The following is a 21,529-nucleotide window of genomic DNA, read 5'->3' as shown; positions in this document are numbered from 1 at the left end:
AATTTGCTAACCACCTCAGAAAACTCTTCACGACCCTTCTTTCTCCTCAAAAGTAACCACTATTCTGACTTTACAGTAATCACTTCCTTACTTTTTAGTTTTATTAGCTGAGTGTGCATCCACAGAAAAGTTTAGATTGGTGACCTATTGTTTTTCACTTCCTATATCTCTTAAGTCTCAAGGCTTTATTTTTTTAGGGCAGCTTTAGGCTCACAGCAAAATTGAAGAGAATGTACAGAAAATTTTCTTTTAAAGAAAAAAAAATATTTTATTTAGTTGACAGAGAGAAAGAGATAGCGAGAGCAAGAACACAAGCGAGGGGGTGGGAGAGGAAGAAGCAGGCTTCCCGCCGAGCAGGGAGCCTGATGTGGGACTCGATCCCAAGATCCTGGGATCATGGCCTGAGCCAAAGGCAGACACTTAATGACTGAGCCACCCAGGTGCCCCAGAAAATTTTCCATATACCTCCTACCCCCATACACAGTCTTCTCCATCATCAACATCCCCCACCAGAGTGGTACTTTTGTTACACTTGATGAAACCACACTGACCCATCATAATCACCCAAGGTCCATAGTTTACATTAGGGTTCAGTCTTGGATGTTGTCCATTCTAGATTTGTACAAATGGATGACATGTATCCATCATTATAGTATGATACAGAATTATTTTCACTACCCTAAAAACCCTGTGCTCAGCCCATTCATCCTTCCTCAACCCTCTTTTTTCAGTCTCTTTTAATCTACAGGTTCCATCATCATTCTTTACAGTTTATCTGTTGAAGAACCTGGGATGTATTTGACCTCTGTGTCCATATCCACTGATGCAAACTCATATAGCAGTTGAATATGTTTCTCTGTCCTCTGTTTCTCCTGCAAATTCCAGGTTCGATCAGACTCATGTTGAACTGATACTTTTGGCAAAACGAAAGATGATGCACTTTTCTTCCAACAGGAGGCAAATAATGTCTATTCTTTTTCTGGCTGTGATGTTAGCAGCCATTGATGTTCACTGCCTAGATTCAATAGTTCACTGGAAGTTATAAAATGCTGATATTCTAATTATATCATTTACTTTTCACATATTAGTGGGAACAGCTTTCCCATATCTACTGTTTTGTTAGCTACTGGTAGATTCACGTAGGAAAGGGAAAATAAATTGCTTCTTTTCCTGTATTACCAAATTAGGAGTAATGATGAATTGGTTCCCTATCATCCTCTCAAACTCACCACTTCCTTTCTACAATTATCATCATGAACTCAAGGATTTAAACATACTTGATGAGTTGCTTTCCATTCTTGAACCAAGAAAGGCTTCTCAAGTTATTTCTCCAGGCTTATTAAAATAACCCTAGAGTCTGTAACAGATTCTTTGCTATCTGGTATGACATATGTTCTAGCTCACCTTGTACATTTCTTGCCATAGACACAGAATCAACAATTTCACCTGAAAGATATGATTTCTTTTAAGGTGGAACAGTTTTCCAAGATTATAAAATGGGTGCTTTTATTCCCCCTATTCCTCTTCAGTGGTCATAGTCAGGAAATAAACATAACATATTTGTGTGTATTTATCCATGTAACATAAAATACCTAATGAGCTCATGCCAGTACTTCCAAGTAAAACTCAGAATTATCAGTTTTCCTTACTTAACCTCTAGAGTATTACATTTATTTCTTTTCACATTGAAAATCCTGCATAAGCAAGGGCAATAGAATACACCCAATGATTACTCACTTAATCCAACATTAAACAATCTCAAAAAAAAAAAAAAAAAAAAACCCTCAGACTGAGTATTAATATCAATACACCAATATAGTTACTACGAAGAGTTTTACAAAAATTTTGTACATACCCTCTATTCTCCCTCCAGTTTTTTATAGTGGTACTTTACCTTATCTAAAAATAATTGTTACATACTATACCCTCTTGATTTGAATCCTCCTTTAGTTTTCATACCACAAGTAATTATAATTTAATGTTCTTCATCAAACCTTTTTTGATATCTCACTCATCATTTTGGTGGTTTAAAGCTCAGACACTACCACATTTTCAGGAATGATTCAGGGAAATAGTATTTCTTGACTTCCTGCGTGTTGGTAAGAGTGGCAGACTAGGAGAGAATCAGTTGTGATGTATTTTTTTTAAAAACCTGCCTCACATTTTTTTCACTCTTGAGTATCTTTAAAATACTACTCCATTTAATTCTGACGTGAAGTGAAACTGTGGGAAAGTCTGATGCTAATTCAATTTTCTTTTCCTTTTAAGTAATTTATTTTAGAGGCCGAAAGAGTACTCTTTTTCTCTACAGAATAATTTTACTAGAATATGTCTTGGTGTTGTTTGTTTTGACTATTATTCTCAGGTACATAGTGTTTTCTTTTTTCTTTTTTTTTAAGATTTACTTATTTATTTGAGAGACAGAGAGAGAGATAGCACATACAAGCAGGGAAAGGAGCGGAGGGAGAGGAAGACAATCTCAAGTGGACACCCCACTCAGCATGGAGCCCACCGCAGGGCTCGATCCCACAACCCTGAGATTATGACCGGAGCCGAAATCAATAGTCAGGTGCTTAACCAGCTGAGCCACCTAGGTGCCCCCATAGTGTTTTCTTTCAAACTGAACTTTCAAATCTTGTTTTAAGCAACTTTTCCTGAATTATAGTTTTTCTTATGTATTCTATTCCCTTGCTTTGGTTATCTTCCTAAGAGGGTCTTTTATCTGTGTTGTTTCTTCTTTGACCATCTTCAATATTAGTCACTTTTTCTCCCACCCTTTTTACATTTTTACATTTCCTTTTGGTCTTCAAATTTTTCCTTTTCAACTCCTAAAGATCTTTTCTGTTTATTCACTCTTATGTCCCTTCCAGTTTAACTATCTTTTCTCAAATAATTTTTCTTCTTTTATTTAGAATTCTTAGTTCTGTCATCTCATTTCTGAGCTTTTTTTTTTTAAAGTAGGCTCCACGCCCAGGATAGAGGCTCGAATATGGGGCTTGATCTCACAATTGTGAGATCAAGACCTGAGCCGTGATCAAGAGTCGGACACTCAACTGACTGAGCCACCCAAGCATCCCTCATTTCTGAACTTTCTAATTTTAATTTGTTTGGTTTTTGACATGGGATATTGGTGTCTCAATTACTGATAGTGTATTTTTAAATGGAGGTTTGATCTGTTCTGTGGGCATATCCTTCTAGAGAGTTTTCTGTGTAAGGACATTAATCTGTTCCTCATTCTTTTGCTTTATAATAGTAATTTTTTCTTCAGGTTTATTGAGGTATAACTGACATAAAATTGAAAGATGTTTAAAATGTACATAGTGATGATGTAACACACATATAAATTGTAAAAGGATCCCATCTAGTTAATCATCACATCTCAAGCATTTTTGGTTTTTCTTTTTATCAGGGAGGAGGAAACACTTAAGTTCTATTCTCTTAGCAAATTTCAATTATACAGTACAGTGTTATCAACTATAAGTACAATGTTACATATTAAATCCTCAGACCTTATTCATCTTATATCTTAAAGTGTGTACCCTTTTACAAAAGCTCTTCCTATTTACTCTACCCCTCAACCCCTGGCAACCACTTTTCTTCTCCTTGTTTTTAGGAGTTTAACTTAAAAAAAAAAAAGATTCCACATATATCTGATACCATGTAGTATTTGTCTTTATCTGGCTCGTTTCACTAAACCTAATGTCCTCAAGGTCCACCCATGTTATCACAAACAGCAGGATGTCCTTCCTTCTCATGGCTGAATGATATATACATTGCATTGAATATATACATACCACACATCTTCTTTGTCTATTCATCCATTGACAGACATAAATGTTTCCATGTACTGGGTGTTATAAATAATGCTGCTATGAACATGGGAGTGCAGACATCTCCTCAGGATCCTATTTTGATTTACTTTGGATATATACCCAAAAGTGGAATTACTGGATCACATGGTAGTAGTATTTTTAATTCTTTGAGGAGCCTCCATACTGTTTTCCAATCTGGCTACACCTATATACAATCCCATCAACAGTGCAAAAGGGTTCCCTTTCCTCGACATCCTTGCCAATACTTATCTTAACTTTTTGATGACAAAAATTCTAAGAAATGTGAGGTGATAACTCACTGTGGTTTTAATCTGCATTTCTCTGATAATTAGTGATGTTGAGTACCTTTTCCTGTAGCTGACAGCCATGTGCAAATCCTCCTTGGAAAAATTAAACTAAATTCCTCTGTCCATTTTTTAATGAGATTTTTTACTATCAGGCTGTATGAGTTCTTTATATATTTTAGATATTAGCAACTTTTTCAAACATATAATTTACAAATATCTTATCCCATTCTGAATGCTGCCTTTTCATTTTGTTGATGGTTTCCTTTATTGTGCAGCTTTTTAGTTTGATGTAGTCCAACTTGTTTATTTTTGCTTTTATTGCCTTGTGTTGACAAATCCAAAAAATCAACACCAGTAATGATGTCAAGGAGCTTATCCTATGTTTTCTTCTAAGAGTTTTATGGTTTCACTTCTAAATTTAAGTCTTTAACCCATTCTGAGTTGATTTTTGTGTATGGTATAAGATACAGGTCTAGTTTTATTCTTTTGTGCATCTGCCCGATTTTGCCAACATCGTTTATGGGAGAGACTATCCTTTTTCATTATTGTACATTCTTGGCTCCTCTGTCATAAATTAATTGTTCATATATGTACTGGTTTATTTCTGGGTTCTCTAATCTGTCCCATTGATCTATGTGTCTGTTTTTATGCCAATACCATACTGTTTTCATTACTGTAGGTTTGTAATGTAGTTTGAAATTAGGAAGCATGATGCCTCTAAGCTGTGTTCTTCCTGCTCAAAATTGCATTGGCTATTAGGGGGCTTTTGTGGTTCCATACAAATTTTAGGATTGTTTATTCTATTTCTGTGAAAAACCTGACAGGAATTTGTTAAGAATTGCACGTAATCTGTAGCTGGCTTTGGGTACTATGGAGATTTTAACAAATTAATTCTTCCAACCATGAGCACGGATTATCTTTCCATCTATTTGTGTCTTCAAATTTCTTTCTTCAGTGCCTTATAGTATTCAGGGTACAAGTCTTTCACTTCCTTGGTTAAATCTATTACCGTGTGCTATATACATACATTTTTTGATGCTATAGTAAATACAATTGTTTTCTTAGTTTCTCTTTCTGATAGTCTGTTACTAGTGTATAGAAATGTAATTAATTTTTGTGTATTGATTTTGTATCATATACCTCTACTGAATTTATTAATTTTAATAGTTTTGTGGTGGTTTTATAATTATCTATATATAACATCATATAACATAACATGTAACTGCAAATACAGTTTTACTTAATCCTTTCATTTATGGATGCTGTTTTATTTCTTTTTCCTGCCTAAGTGCACTAAGACCGTCAGTACTAAGCTGAATAACTGCAAGAGTGAGTGAGCATCCTTATCTAGTTTGGATCTTAGAAAAAAAAGCTTTCAGCTTCTCACTTTTGAGTATAGTATTAGCTGTGGGTCTGTCATATATAGTTTTTATTATGTTAAGGTACGTTACCTCTATACTCATTTTGTTGAGACTTTTAACATGAATGAATACTGAATTTTGTCAATGGAATATATGCCCTTGATCATGGTGTATGATCCTTTTAATGCACTATTGAATTTGGTTTGCTAGTATTTGTTAAGGATTTATGCATCTATATTCATTAGGAAGACTGGCCTGTAATTTTTTCTTTTTTTAAAAAATTTTTTACTGTTATGTTAATCACCATACATTACGTCATTAGTTTTTGATGTAGTGTTCCATGATTCATTGTTTGTGTATAACACCCAGTGCTCCATGCAGAACGTGCCCTCCTTAATACCCATCACCAGGCTAACCCATCCTCCCACGCCCCTCCCCTCTAGAACCCCCAGTTTGTTCCTCAGAGTCCACTGTCTCTCACGGTTCATCTCCCCCTCCAATTCCCCCCCCTTCATTCTTCCCCTCTTGCTATCTTTTTTTTTTTTTTCAATATATATTGTATTATTTGTTTCAGAGGTACAGATCTGTGATTCAACAGTCTTGCACGATTCACAGTGCTCACCATAGCACATATGCTCCCCAATGTCTATCACGCAGCCACCCCATCCCTCCCAACCCCTACCATGCCAGCAACCCTCAGTTTGTTTCCTGAGCTTAAGAATTCCTCATACCAGTGAGGTCATATGATACATGTTGTAATTTTTCTTTCTTATAGGTTCCTTGTCTGGTTTTGCTATCAGGGTAATATAATAGCCTCATAAAATGAGTAAGAGGTCCCCCCTCTTCTGTTTTGTGTAAGATTTTAAGAAGGATGGGTATTAATTCTTCTTCAAGTGTTTGGTAGAGTTCACCAGTGAAACAGTCTGGTCCTAGACTTTTGTTTGTTGAAGATTTTTGATTACTAATTCAATCTCCTTACAAGTAATTGGTCCACTCAGATTTTTTTTTTAAAGATTTTATTTATTTATTTGACAGAGAGAGACACAACGAGAAGGAACACAAGCAGGGGGAGTGGGAGAGGGAGAAGCAGGCTTCCCGCAGAGCAGGGAGCCCTATGCGGGGCTCGATCCCAGGACTCTGGGATCATGACCTGAGCCGAAGGCAGATGCTTAACGACTGAGCCACCCAGGCACCCCTCCATTCAGATTTTCTGTTTCTTCATGTTCTTCATGATTCTGTTTCTTCTGAATTGCTAGATCACATGGTAGTTCTTTTTTTTTTTTTTTTCCCTTTTGAGGAACCTCCATACTGTTTTCCACAGTGGCTGTGCCAGTTTGCATTCCCACCAACAGGGCACAAGAGTTCCCTTTTCTCCACATCCCTGCCAACACTTATTTCTTGTCTTTTTCATACCAGCCATTCTAACAGGTATGAGGTGATAATTTCCCACTTTTCTTAATCATGAGGCTGTATGTTTCTAGGAATTTATTCATTTCTTCTAGGTTGTTTGATTTGTTGGTGTATACTTGTTCATAGTAGTAGTCTCTTCTGATCCTTTGTATTTGTGTGGTATCAGCTGTAATGTCTTCTCTTTCACTTCTGATTTTATTTGTCTTTTTTTCTTGTCTAGCTAAAGGTTTGTCTATTTTGTTCCACTCCTCAAAAAGACCTCTTGATCAGACAGATCTTTTCTATTGTCTTTATAGTCTCTATTTCATGAATTTCCACTCTGATTCTTTGGTATTTCCTTCCTTCTGGCAACTCTGGGCTTAGTTTCTTCTTCTTTATCTAGTTCTTTGCAGTATAAATTTAGGTTGTTTGAGATACTTTGTTTCTTAATGTAGTCATTTATTGCTAGGAGCTTCCTTCTTAGAACTGCTTTTGTTGTATCCTATATGTTTTGGAATATTACATTCCCATTTTCATTTGTCTCAGACATTTCTTTATTTCCCTTTTGATTTCTTCCTTGACCCACACATTGTTCAGGAAGATCTTGTTTAATCACCATATATTTGTAAATTTTCCGATTTTCTTTTTTCTAAATTAAGGAATAATATATATATATTATGTTTGTTTCAGGTGTACAATATAAGCATTTGATATTTGTATATATTTTAAAATGATCACTACAATAAGTCTAGTTAACATCCATCACCATACGTAGTTACAGAGTATTTTTCTTATAAGGAGAACATTTAACATTTACTCTTAATAACTTTCAAGTATGCAGTATAGTATTAGTAACTATAGTTGCCATGCTGTACATTATATACCCTGGACTTATTTATTTTATAATTAAAGTCTGGACCTTTTTCTTTTGACTCCTTTCATCCATCCTTTGACCATGCCCCACTCCCTGCCTCTGGCAACCACCAATCTGTTCTCTGTATCTATGAGCTTGGTGGTTTTTTGTTTTGTTTTCTTTTGTTTTTTTCAGTTTTTTTTAGATTCTACATACAAATGAGTTCAGTATTTGTCTTTCTCTAACTTCTTTCACTTAGCATAATGCCCTCAAGGTCCATCCATGTTCTTTCAGATGGTAAGATTTCATTCTTTCTTATTCCTGAATAATATTCTTTTTTGGAATTCAAACATTTTCTTCATCCATTCATCCATCAAAGGACACAGGTTGTTTCCATATCTTGGCTATTATAAATAATGCTGCAAAGAACACGGGGGTGCATATATATTTTTAAGTTAGTGTTTCTGTTTTCTTCAGATAAATACCCGGAAGTGGAATTGCTAGATCACATGGTAGTTCTTTTTTTTTTTTTTTTTTCCCCTTTTGAGGAACCTCCATACTGTTTTCCATAGTGGCTGTGCCAGTTTGCATTCCCACCAACAGGGCACAAGAGTTCCCTTTTCTCCACATCCCTGCCAACACTTATTTCTTATCTTTTTCATACCAGCCATTCTAACAGGTATGAGGTGATAATTTCCCACTTTTCTTCATGTAACAGATTTCTACTTTCATACCACTGTGGTCAGAAAAAACACCGGATATGATTTCAACCTTCTTAAATTTATTAAGACTTGTTTGTGGACTAACATATGACCTATATTGGAGAATGTTTCATATGCACTTGAGAAAAATGTGTATTCTGGTACTACTAGATGGAGTGTTTTTAAATGTCCCTTAAGTCCACCTGGCCTAGCAGGTAATTTAAGGCCAATGTTTCCTTATTGATTTTCTGCCTAGGTGATCTACTTGTTGTTTAAAGCGGGATATTGAAGCCCCCTACTATTGTTGCACTGCTTTCTATTTCTCTCTTCAAATCTGTTAATATTGACTTTACGTCATTTAGGCACTATGATGTTGAGTGTATGAATATTTACAAAGTTATGTCTTCTTATTGGACTATCCCCATTATCATTATGTAATAAACCTTCTTTGTCTCTTGTTACAGTCTGTGGCTTAAAGTCTATTCTGTGTGATAGCAGTATAGCTATCCCTGCTTCCTTTTGGTTTCCATTCACATGTACTATATCTTTTCATCCCCTCACTTTCAGAGTGTGTGTTCTCTTAAAGTGGTCTTGTGTTTTTACCCATTCAGCCACTCAACATGTTTTCATTAAAGAATTTAGTCCGGGGGCGCCTGGGTGGCTCAGTCATTAAGCGTCTGCCTTCGGCTCAGGTCACGATCCCAGGGTCCTGGGATCGAGCCCTGCATCGGGCTCCCTGCTCAGCAGGAAGCCTACTTCTCCCTCTCCCACTCCCCCTGCTTGTGTTCCCTCTCTCGCTGTGTCTCTCTCTGTCAAATAAATAAATAAAAGAATTTAGTCCATTTCTATATAGTTATTGATAGGTATAGACCTAATACTGTCATTTAGTTCATTGTTTTCTGGCTGTTTTGTATTCTATTTGTTCCTTTGTTCTTCTCTTGCTCTCTTTGTGATTTGAATTTCTGTAGTAGTATGCTTAGATTCCTATTAATCTTTTCTATATGTACTGATTTTTTGCTTTTGGTTATTACCAGGAGGCTTACATAAGACATTGATCCCAGCAGGGTTCAGTGCAGAGGAAACAATCAGAAACACCCATGTCCCAATATTCTCCTGTAGGAAATCCATTTCCCTGAAAGAAGCCTGAGGTCAGGTTTCTAATTTAGCAGACATCCAGGGGCTGACAGCAACCCTCCCAGGAGACCAGGGAAGTCTGCAGATACCACCTCCACCTTTTCTCTCTAGCCTAATCCAAATCTCCAGTATCTCCACACAATCAGCTTATACGCACATCTGATGCCCCAGCTTTTACAAATGCCACCCAAAGGAAGGGTCCTGGATCACCTGTCTCTGAAAGCCAATGGGGCTTGCATTCATAATTTGCACAGGACTGTAGCAATGAAGTAGTTCTTAAAAATGGTAAAATAGCAACCTCTTCAGTGGCTATATACCTGGGTCCAGTGCAGAGGGAGCAGGCAAAAACGTCCATCTCCAAGTCTCTCCCTGGAAGGCCCCTAACTATATACTTTCCCAGTTACTGCATGGGGGATCCAGCTTCCAATCAACCTACATCTAGGTGCTGTGATCCTCCCCTTTGGAACACTTGACAAATCTTGGCACACCCTCAACTACTGGGAGCCACTAAGAATAAAGGCAGTTTGGGCAATCACAAAAATTTGAGAGATAACCAAGCACTCAGGCCAGGCTGTTAATAAGGTTCATCTCCTACAGAATACCATTCCATCAAGACTGGGAAAGGAGCTTTTTTATCTAATGCATAGAAACCAACAAAAAGAGTCAAGAAAAATGAAGAAACAAAAGAACATGTTCCAAACAAAAGAGCAAGATAAAACTTCAGAAACAGACCTTAATGAAACAAAGATACTTGATAAAGAGTTCAAAATAACAGTCATAAAGATGCTCACCAAGGTGAGCAGAACAATGCATGAACAAAGTGAGAATTTCAATAAAGAGACAGAAGATATAGGAAAGCACCAAAAAAATCAAAGAGGGAAAGAACACAAACCGAACTGAAAAATTCAATAGAGAGGTTCAACAGACTAGATCAAGTAGAAGAAAGTATCAGCAAATTCAAAGACTGGGCAATAGAAGTCATCCAAAGAAGCAGAAAGAAAAAAGAATAAATATGAAGATACCTTAAGGGACTTTTAGGAGACCATCAAGTAGACCACCACTCACATGATAAGGGTCCCAGAGAAAGAGGATAAAGCGAAAGGGACTGAAAGTTTACTGAAAGAAAATGTCCCAAAACTGCCCTAACCTAGGGAAAGAATTAGACATCCAGATATAACCCATAAACTTTCAAATAAGATGAATCCCCAAAAAACCCATATCAAGACACACTATAACTCAAATATCAAAAGTTAAAGACAAAAAAGAGTATCTTAAAAGCAACAGGAGAAATAGAACTTGCTTCACACAACTGAATCCCTGTAAGACCATCAGTATATTTTTCAGCAGGAATTTTGGAGGCCAGAAGGGGGGTGGCAAAATATATTCAAAGTGCCAAGGTGGGAGGGTGGCAACTGCCAACCAAGAATACTCTACCCAGCAAAGCTGTCTGAACGGAAAGAGAAATAAAGAATTTGAGACAAGGAAAAGCTGAAGGAGTTAATCACTACTAGATCAGCCTTATAAGAATTGTTAAGGGGACTTCCCCAAGCTGAAACAAAAGCATGCTAATTACTAACAAGAAAACATGAAAGTATAAATCTTACTCATAAAAAGGTAAATATATGGTTAAATTCAGAATACTCTAATTTTGTAATACTGGTGGGTAAATCACTTACAAATCTAGTATGAAGGTTAAAAAATTATAGTAAAAATAACTATAATGTATTAATGGAGAAACAAGGTGAAAAGATGTAAACTGTGACATCAGAAACATTAAATGTAGGAGGGAGAGTAAAAACTATAAAGCTTAAGATGCAAAGTTGTTATTAGCTTAAAATACTGTTACAAATGTAAGATCTTCTTTATAATAACCTTAAATGGGATTTTTACCTTGATACTGCTGTGTGTCTCATGTTTATGGATAATTAGTTTTCCTGAATTTTTAGAAGAAGGTGTTGTTCAAGGTAGTTTTTCCAACTTTACAGAATTCACTCTTCTGTTGTTTTCATGTAATGTTAAACAATATGGTAGTTTCCTTTCTGAGAACTCCCAGCTGTTATCTGAACCTTCGCTTTTCTTCCTCTTTTGATCCTCTAATTTTCCCTGTTCTGCTCAATTTTGATGCTACTATGGTATTCAATTTTGTTTCCCTTCAGTGCAGTACCCTGTGCTGGTAGAGATTTCTAGCAGCTTCATTTCAAGAATTCTTTGGAGCCAAATTGTTCTATCCTGTCTTTACAATGAACACACTGTACTTGGCTGATACTGGAGTGGGCAAACCGCCGCCCCCCCGCCCCCCCGCCACCTCATTTCAGCTGCTGCTCTTAATATAGTCCACCACATTGTCTAGTAAATAGTTGAGGCTATTTTGGAGGTCTCCTGTTTTTAAGTTCTATGAAACGCCCCACTCAACTCTCTCTACTTACCCTTGCACAAACAGTAATACTAGGGAGGTCTTATAGCTGTTAGTGGTCTGCTCTTATCTGCTTTTATTTCTGGATGCCTGAGGTTAGTTTTATGGTATGTTTTTGGATTTGCTATCTAGTTTCATTAGTTTTTGTGTGAGTATTCCAAGGAAGTAAAAAAAACAATGGTATGGCCAGATTTACTTCCTACCATCCCTCTTAAAGCCAAATTTGAAGTTCAAATAAAGCAATTATGTTTTATATTCATCATATATTTATTACTTCTCTTGACTTATTTCTACTTATTTTTAAACCTTCTTGTTGTCTTTTCATTCTTTTTTAAAACAAGGCAAAAAAAATACTCCAACTCCATAATTACAAAAACTTTATTTTAATAAATGCTTTAACTCATAATTTTCAATACTTCTAAATGCTTCCTGATTCACAGTTCATATAATTCACAAATGTTTACACTTGGAAAAAATTCCTTCAACTACCTAAGACTCTAATTCTGCTGAGACCTTAAGAATGAGACCACCAGAAACCAAAATAATCAAACACAAGAACATATATAGATAGTGCCCTTAAAATTCTCAACATGATCTGACTAGAAATTCCATGTTTATGTATTATAACTTTGTCTTCCTTGAATGTTGGCGTGTAGCATGCATTCAGATTTTTTCCTAGTCCTGAGGTCAGCAAACTATGGCCCACTGACTTTTCATATGTTTTGTAAATAAAGTTTTACTAAAACACAGCTCTGCCCCTTCCCTTATGTACTATCTGCAGCTGCTTTCACACCTCAACAGCAGAGGTTAAGTAGTTGCAACAGAGATCTTATGACCCACAAAGCCTAAAATATTTACTATCTGGCCCTCTCCTAGTCTAGAGATGTATCAAATGAGCTTCCCTGAGCAGCACCTGGGGGCTCTATGGATAATTCTGAGTATAATGAATGTTGTGCTAGGTGTCCAGCACACTGCAGGATGTTTAGCATCTCTGGCCCCCCATAAACTAAAGCTAAAATGTCAGCAGCACTCCCACGCCTCATTAACCAAAATTTCCCACACTCTGGGAGAGAGCAGAAATATAATCCCTGTTTAAGAATCACTAAAGAACTAAAGTAGCTCAGAGTAAAGAAAAAGAAAATACAGTCTGTAAATTCTAAATCCTACCAAGATAGATGAAAATGTAGTTACCTTCTTTTAAGAGCAAACTAAAAGTCTACTCTTCTTCCTCTTTGACATTCAGCCAAAAATACATTAATTTCTTCTTAATAAAGTTAGGCTTTATAATTTGATTATGATATCAAAACACCATGATGTTTACTTAAAATTTAAAATTAAATTTATGAGGCCAGCTTACCTATTTGTTCCATCCAGATTTGATTTGTGGATGAAATTGAGTTTTGCATCTGCCCAATAAAGCTTCTGTTCCTCATAATCCAAAGTCAGTCCATTTGGCCAGTAAATTTCAGTGTTTATTATAATGAAGCGACTTGAACCATCCATTCCAGCACGTTCTATCTTTGGTACTTCTCCCCAGTCTGTCCAATACATGAACCTAAAAACCATATAAACAAATAAACCCATGATATAAGCAGGTTAACAGCCAAGTATTTTATAATTATCACGATTAGACAAGGAATGCTCTCTCAGGAACACTAAAACTGAAACCCTTAGAAATTATCAAAATTTTAATAATCTACCTTTCTGTCACCACCACGGTAATAACTGATTTAGGCAAGCATCATCCAGCAAGCAAAAAACTATGTGATCAAAGTTTACTGAGAAAAAGGGTATTTACACTGTCTCAATGTATCTCCCCACAGATTATTTATTAAGGACAAAAGGGAAAATGGTATAAGCACATCATCTAAGTTAACATCATCAATGAGAGAGGGACCAAACTGGCGTCATGTATGTGGTGCACTGGGCAAGAACAAACCATCTTTCATGCAGATTCTCTTATATAGTATTCCTGCCAAAAAATGTATAACCTGAACAAAATTATGAGGAAAGGGAGAAAACCAAATTGAGGAACCTTCTAGAAAACAACTGGTCTTTGAAAATATCAGTGTCACAAAAGTCAAAGGATGGCTGAGAATCTAGATTAGAGAGGAATAAAGAGACATGGCAACTATAAAGTGCATGATTCTGGACTGATCAGTTGAGGGAAATGCTATGAAGACATTAGTGGGAAACCTGGCAAATCTGAGGGACTGTCAAATTATATAACAGCTGTGTACTGATGTTAATTTCCTAAATATGATCACAAGTTAGGGTATATAGGATTTCATAGTACCATTTTTGCTTCTATTCTACAAGTTTAAAATTTTTTTCAAGGAAAAAAAAATGGAAGTCTATTATTAATAGTCTCATACCAGAGGTAAAAACAAAATTTTCCTTGTTAAAGGTAAAACTCTTAGTATGTTATATTTCATGGAGTAGGTTCCATGAAATATAACTCAGATCAAGACCTGAGCTGAGATCAAGAGTCGGATGTTTAACCAACTGAGCCAACCAGGTGCCCTAAAGACATTTTTAAAAGGTAATGAGGGTGCTATGAACTAGATATGATGTACTCGGTAAATGTGTTCACACACATTTGGAATTCAAGTAGAAATTTTACTCAAAAAATTGGGTGAAATGGTAATACTAAAATTATTCCACTTGTACAAATATATATTTCATATAAACTGCTTACTCAGTGAAATTATGGGAAGAGAATAGCAGGTAGGAAATAACATACTTCCTAGACATGAGGCATTGTGCTAATGGTTTTACATGTATTATCTCACTTAGGCAGTGTCATGAAATATTATTTGTCCATCACTGTATTTCAGATGAAACAGCTCAGTATATTGCTCAAAGTCACAGAGCTAGTAAGTGCAGAAATTCAAACCTACATCCCCAGATTCCAAAGTCAATTCTTATGCGACAGGTCAGAGCCCTGATCTATAAGGAAGAGAAGGCAAAGTGTTCCCTAAAATGAGGATAATGACTGGATACTGTCCAGAATGAGGAGCAGGGGAATGGTTAGATTTATGCAAGATAAAACTATATAAAAAAGCAAGCCAGACAATTTTAGACCATGTTAAAATTTTGGGTTTTTATTCCGAGAGCAACATAAAGACACTTGAAGACTTTTAAGACTGGAGGTGAAATGACTGGCTTTGTGAAGTTTGGGGGAGTAGGGCAGCTGAGGAAGAAGAAACTGACTACAGTGTAGAAAAAGACTAGAGGAAAACTAAAAAGAATACACAGAGGCTCTCCTCTAAACCAAAGTAAAAATAGGAAAAGATGGTCAAAAAGAATTAAAGTCTCTGAAACATGATCAAAGGATAAACAACAAAATGAGAAGCATTTACTAAAGAAAATGAACTCTCAGGAGGAAATGTGATAATTCAGCCATAAGGTACTCGCACCACCATCCACGCTGCTAGGTTTATGGCACAAAAGCCCTACCACGAGCAGACATGGCAGACCCTAAAGACTGGCAGCTACATGGCCCTGCAAGAGGATGCTGACTTTATTTGAAGTAATGGAAAAATCTATACGCCCAGGAATGTTGTCAAAAATAAGAGTGCTCTCGGGGCGCCTGGGTGGCTCAGTTGGTTAAGCTGCTGCTTTCGGCTCAGGTCATGATCCCAGGGTCCTGGGATCGAGCCCCACGTCGGGCTCCCTGCTCAGCAGGGAGCCAGCCTGCTTCTCCCTCTCCCTCTGCCTGCCTCCCTGCTTACTTATGCTATTTCTCTGTCAAATAAATAAATAAAATCTTTAAAAGATAAATAAAAAAAATAAGTGCTCTCCATGGCAAACAATTAGGGAGGGCTATTATCCCAAGCAATACTGGTCCAAAAAGTGTAAATGTAATGTAGGTAAATTTTAATTTTTTTAACAAATACAAGACTTTACACTAGATACTTCACAAAAGAAGATACATGAATAGCCAAATGGCACATAAAAAGATGTTCAATTTCATCAATCATCAAGGAAATTGGAACTATAGTAACAAAAAATAAAATATAAAATAAATAAAACCACAATAACATACCAACTCCACACTCACTAGAAAGGCTGACATTTAAAAGACTAAAAATACTAAGTGTTGGTGATGAGCAACTGGAACTCTCGTACACCACTAGTTTAATCACTTTGGAAAACAGTTTGGCAGTTTCTTATAAAGTTAAATGTACATTTAACTCTATGAAACAGCAATTTCACTTTTAGGTATTTATCCAAGAGAAATAAAAACATATCCACTCAACAACTACACATGCAAATTCACAGAAACTTTATTCATAACAGCTAAAAATTAGAAACAACACAAATATCCATTAATAGGATGATATACAAACTCTGGTATATTTATACAATGGAATACTACTTAGAAATACAAAAAAAAGTAACTATTCTTACATTCAACAAGGATGAATTTTTAAAATTAAGCTGAACAAAAGAAGCCAGACTCAAAAGAGTAGCTACTTCATGACTCTATTATATGAAGTTCTAGATTCAGCAAAACTAATCTATAGTGATAGAAATCAGATCAGTAGTTACTAGGGCAGAAACAGAGTTTGACTTGAAAGGGACTAGGACAGCTTCCTGGAGTGAAGTGATGGAAAATTTGGTGGGGGGGAGTAATGGTAGACAAATACATTTATCAAAACATCAAACTATAAATATAAAAATATGCATATTTCTGCATATAAATTATATCTCAATAAAGTTGCCTAAAACATAAATAAGAAACAAGAGATGATTTTTAAAAGCTAATCCAAAAGTACCTTCTTTTAAAAGCTAATTCAAAAGTTCCTAGCTTGCCCAGAGTTACTCCTTCCTACGTGCTCCTAGAGCATGTTTCACTGTGCTATAGTACTTATCACACTTTGTATATAAATTATGAAGAACTCATACGCACTGAACATCAGCAGTTTGCACACTATCAAGATGGATACAGCAGGGGCACCTGAGTGGCTCAGTCGGTTAAGCGACTGCCTTCGGCTCAGGTCATGATCCTGGAGTCCCTGGATCGAGTCCCGCATCGGGCTCCCTGCTCGGCGGGGAGTCTGCTTCTCCCTCTGACCCTCCCCCCTCTCATGTGCTCTCTCTCTCTCTCTCATTCTGTCTCAAATAAATAAATAAAATCTTTAAAAAAAAAAAAAAGATGGATACAGCAATAAGTGGTGTTGTCTATTCTGTATAATATAATTTAGATAGGTTTCACAATTGTCATTAACCTAAGTAAGCATTAAACTTATAAATAAGAATCCAGTGTCTAGTTTATGGTGAAATAAAAAGTTAACAAAATTATTTAGCTCAACAAGAATTTTAGTACTAAAATTATTTACATGCTGCTGCTTATCAAAGCTAATAGATAACCCTCACATTACTTAACAGTAAAAAAATATATCAGGTCATGTTATTTCAAGGATAAAGGCTTCAAATACAAAGAGGGAAACTGAGACATCTGTTAAGATGAGAATCTGATTAAAGTTTAGAATTTTTAAGTGAATTTTGCAGATATTTTCATTTGTTCAAATATTTAAAATGCAAAATAAATTTTATCTATAGTACTAAAATTTCCATGTTATTTGATTAACATTTAAATTAAAAACTCATTACAAATTTAATATAGAAAGGGAATGAGGCACAGGAAGTAGAAAAACACAGAAGTGTTTTATAAATTGCCAAGATATTATTCAATTTTTTAAAATGTACTAAGTACCTATTAGGAGCTAAGCATCATCCTTGACATAATACAAAAATAAGCAAGGCAAAACAATTGCCCCTATGAAAATTGCATCCCAAGTAAGGAGTGATAAATGTAGCATGAGATGTATGAACAGGGTGCTATGAGAGTACAAGGAAGTGATACCCAATCAAGCTAGTAAATGTTAAGAGTTGTCAGTAAAAGCTTACCAGAAGAACAATACTTTTATTTAGGCAGTTGCCAAAATGAGAAACAGCATTCCAGGAAGAAGACATAGCATATGCAAAAGACCTCAGAAGTCACGACACTTCAAGAACCAGCAAGAACATCAACAGAGCGGCAGCATATGGTGTATTTGCCATGGGGGACACCAGGCAAAAAGAGAAGTCCCACAGAAGGGACCTATTCTGCTATACAAAGAATTTGAACTGTATAATCTATAGGTGGTGAGAAGGTACTTAAGACTGTAAGCAGAAAAGTAAAATGGTTAAGATTATCCTTTTAGTCACTGGTGATAACACTGAGGGACTGGCTAGAGGGGGAAGAAATTAGAGAAAGAAAATTAAAGCACAAAACTTCTGAAATATTCCAAGTGAGAACTAATGAAGACAAAAGTTGAAAGATGGATCAGTGTGGGAGAAGAAAGATAAACGAGAGAGAGTAGGATGGCTCTCAAGAGTTGGCAAATGTGAATGGGTCCATGTTGGGGTGTCATTCAACAAAATATGAAATACAGACAGTTTAGGGGGCAACATGATGACTTCAGATAAGAATGAAATGAGTATCTTCACCTCAAAGAACCAGTCGATCGAGTAAAAGAAAAACTAGTGTAAAAACTAAAGGAAAGTAGGACAGAAAAGGTAAATAAAATTAAAAGGATGTTAATAGTCAAAGAAAGTTGGACTACAGTAATAGGGCAAAAGAAACTGCAATTTGCTTTTGCAAAATGCTTTTTAGCTGCATATGAAACCAAACCAGCCCCAAAGTATAAGAGTCATTAGGAACATAATGGGACAGATACATGGTGAAATTTTACAACCAGTGGAAAAAAAATTCTAATGAGAGTGAAAAGAAAAGGTATCATGCAAAATTCATACATCCTTCCTCTTCCTGATCCCTGAGCCAGTTCCACCTTATACTGGTTAAGTAAATTGGGCTTTTATGTGAAGAGGAGGTTGGAGATTTCAAGGATATGTTTCCTGATAGAACTACAAAGAAAAAATGAACTGTGACGAAGTCTGCTGTAATTCCACGCTTCCCCTCTACTTGATTATTTGTGTTGGTATCGTATTTTAATAATAAGTGACGATTAATAAGATAGTGAAAGCATTCATTTTAGAGGATTTGTCTTTAAAGAAAATGTACAGTAATCAGATAAAAAACATTCTATTGAGGGACAAGAAAGAACATGGAGATGGCTTTGCTGTGACAATATCCATCATAACAGAATTCTACATGTATAAACTGGTTATCCCGGAGAAAATTAGATTGCTAAGAATGATCCTTAAATGCCCAGTCTAGGTGATTAGTTTTTAAAAGTTAGTGGACATAATACAAAGAATATATTTAATTCAGAAATAACATTGGTATACCACTACTAGAAGATAAAGCTTATAAACCTGGGAATAAACAACATACTAAATCAATTTAATTCCCTACTATTATCAAAGAAATCGCTAGCTATAGTACAGGCATACTTTGTTAGATTACATTTTGCGGATATCATGTTTTTTACAAAATGAAGGTTTGTGACAACACTGCATCAAGAAAGTCTACTGGAACTGTCTTCCAACAGAATCTGCTCACTTCATTGTCTGTGTGTCACATTTTAGAAATTCTCCCAACATTTCAACTTTCCATCATTATTATATTTGTTATGGTGATCTGTGATCAGTGAGTATGACTGGCTCAAAGTTCAAATGATGATTAGCGTTTTTTAGCAACAAAGTATTTTTTAATTAAGGTACATATACAGTTGGTTTAGACATAACACTACTGCACACTTAACAGACTAGAGGATAGTGTAAATATAACTTTATATGCATTGGAAAAGTTCCCTTGACTCACTTCATTGTGATATTCACTTTATTGCTGTCGTCTGGAACCCCCAATATCTCCAAATTATGCATTTTCCCAAATTGCTGTTATCTACAATCCTCTTTCTGAAGAAATCGTAGGTGATGCATTTTGAGCTCCTCTAAATATAATAATGATGATATATTAACTGTCTGGAATGCCTCTCTCCTCCTTCTATACTCTCATAAATATCCTAATTCTTCAGAAGAGTTCAAATGTCACCACACCTTGGTGAACATTTCATGACACCCTCAAGCACACTCTCCTCTGTACATTTCAAATAATACAATATTAGGACTGTTTACACATTTCCCACCCCTTTTTATTCCAGGTCCTTGTTTATTTATTGTTGTATCTGCTATCCTAAAACAATCTCATATAATGGCAAATGTATTTACAGTCAGCATTCAAATGCTTAGTAATGGTCTGTACTCACCTGCTCTTGGGCCATTCTGTATGTGTGTATTACTACAGAGAGCATTGCCTTAAAAAATAAAGGCAGAATTTTATTTTAATGAATACCATTATTCTTCTACTATGCTCCAGTTACAAGCTGTTTGCTATTCCTTGAATGTGCAATGGCATGAGAGTCTGGCACATAGTGTTCCTACTGACTAAAAGCTATTACCCATTCCCATACCTTGTCTCCCTGGAAAACAACTGCTCAGCTAGAAAATGCCAACCTGGAAATAGCCCCCCAAATAAAACGGAGTACTCTCTCCTTTGTTCCCCCACTGTACAGATTTCTATAGCAATACTTGTAAAGCTTTACTGCAACAATATTTCCGTAAATTTAAAACTGGTTTATACCTAATCTATTTTTAGATAGTTAAATTAGTCTATTTAGTAGAGAGTCTACTAGTATAACTTGTCTATTCTGTACACGTTTTGCTACTAGGGCACCTCAGAGGGTATACTAGAATATCCCATCACCCAAAGCCAAAAGCTCTACATAGATAGCTTCACTGACTTTTTCTTAATGGTCTGGTAGAGAGAATTTCTTTTTTCAAGATAAAATTACTTCAGTCATGCCTTTAATTACTGTCTGATATATTACAGGAATCTGGAAATTAGTTTTTGAGGAGAATCTTGCCCTTACCCTGAGTATTTCCTCAGTTCACTTCTCAAGCTCATCCTTTTTTTTTTTTAATTTTATGTTATGTTAGTCACCATACATTACAACATTAGTTTTTGATGTAGTGTTCCACGATTCATTGTTTGTGTATAACACCCAATGCTCCATTCAATATGTGCCCTCCTTAATACCCATCACCAGGCTAACCCATCCCCCATCCCCCCTCCCCTCTAAGACCCTCAGTTTGTTTCTCAGAGTCCATAGTCTCTCATGGTTCATCTCCCCCTCTGATCCCCCCCTTCATTTTTCCCTTCTTACTATTTTTTTTAACATATAATGTATTATTTGTTTCAGAAGTACAGGTCTGTGATTCAACAGTCTTACACAATTCACAGCGCTCACCATAGCACATATGCTCCCCAGTGTCTATCACGCAGCCACCCCATCCCTCCCACCCCCTACCATGCCAGCAACCCTCAGTTTGTTTCCTGAGATTAAGAACTCCTCATCAGTGAGATCATATGATACTTGTCGTTCTCTGATTGACTTATTTCACTTATCATAATACCCTCTAGTTCCATCCACGTCATTGTAAATGGCAAGATTTCATGCCTTTTGATGGCTGCATAATATTCCATTGCAGATAGATAGATGATAGATAGATAGATAGATAGATAGATAGATAGATAGATAGATAGAT

General features: G+C 36.0%; 1 protein-coding gene across 1 annotated transcript in view; it reads right to left on the bottom strand.

The window, feature by feature from the left end:
- LRP6 (LDL receptor related protein 6) overlaps window positions 1-21,529 on the bottom strand; it is a 178,402-nt gene that overhangs the window by 98,642 nt on the left and 58,231 nt on the right. Inside the window, exon 3 of the mRNA XM_035028204.1 lies at window positions 13,329-13,526. Coding sequence (XP_034884095.1) covers window positions 13,329-13,526 — 198 coding nt within the window. The remainder of the gene's footprint in view (window positions 1-13,328; window positions 13,527-21,529) is intronic.

This window comes from Mirounga leonina, unplaced genomic scaffold (genome assembly GCF_011800145.1).
Source record: "Mirounga leonina isolate KUSES-001 unplaced genomic scaffold, KU_Mleo_1.0 Mir_201, whole genome shotgun sequence".
NCBI classification, from domain to species: Eukaryota; Metazoa; Chordata; class Mammalia; order Carnivora; family Phocidae; genus Mirounga; species Mirounga leonina.
This window is presented reverse-complemented; position numbering and strand designations above follow the sequence as displayed.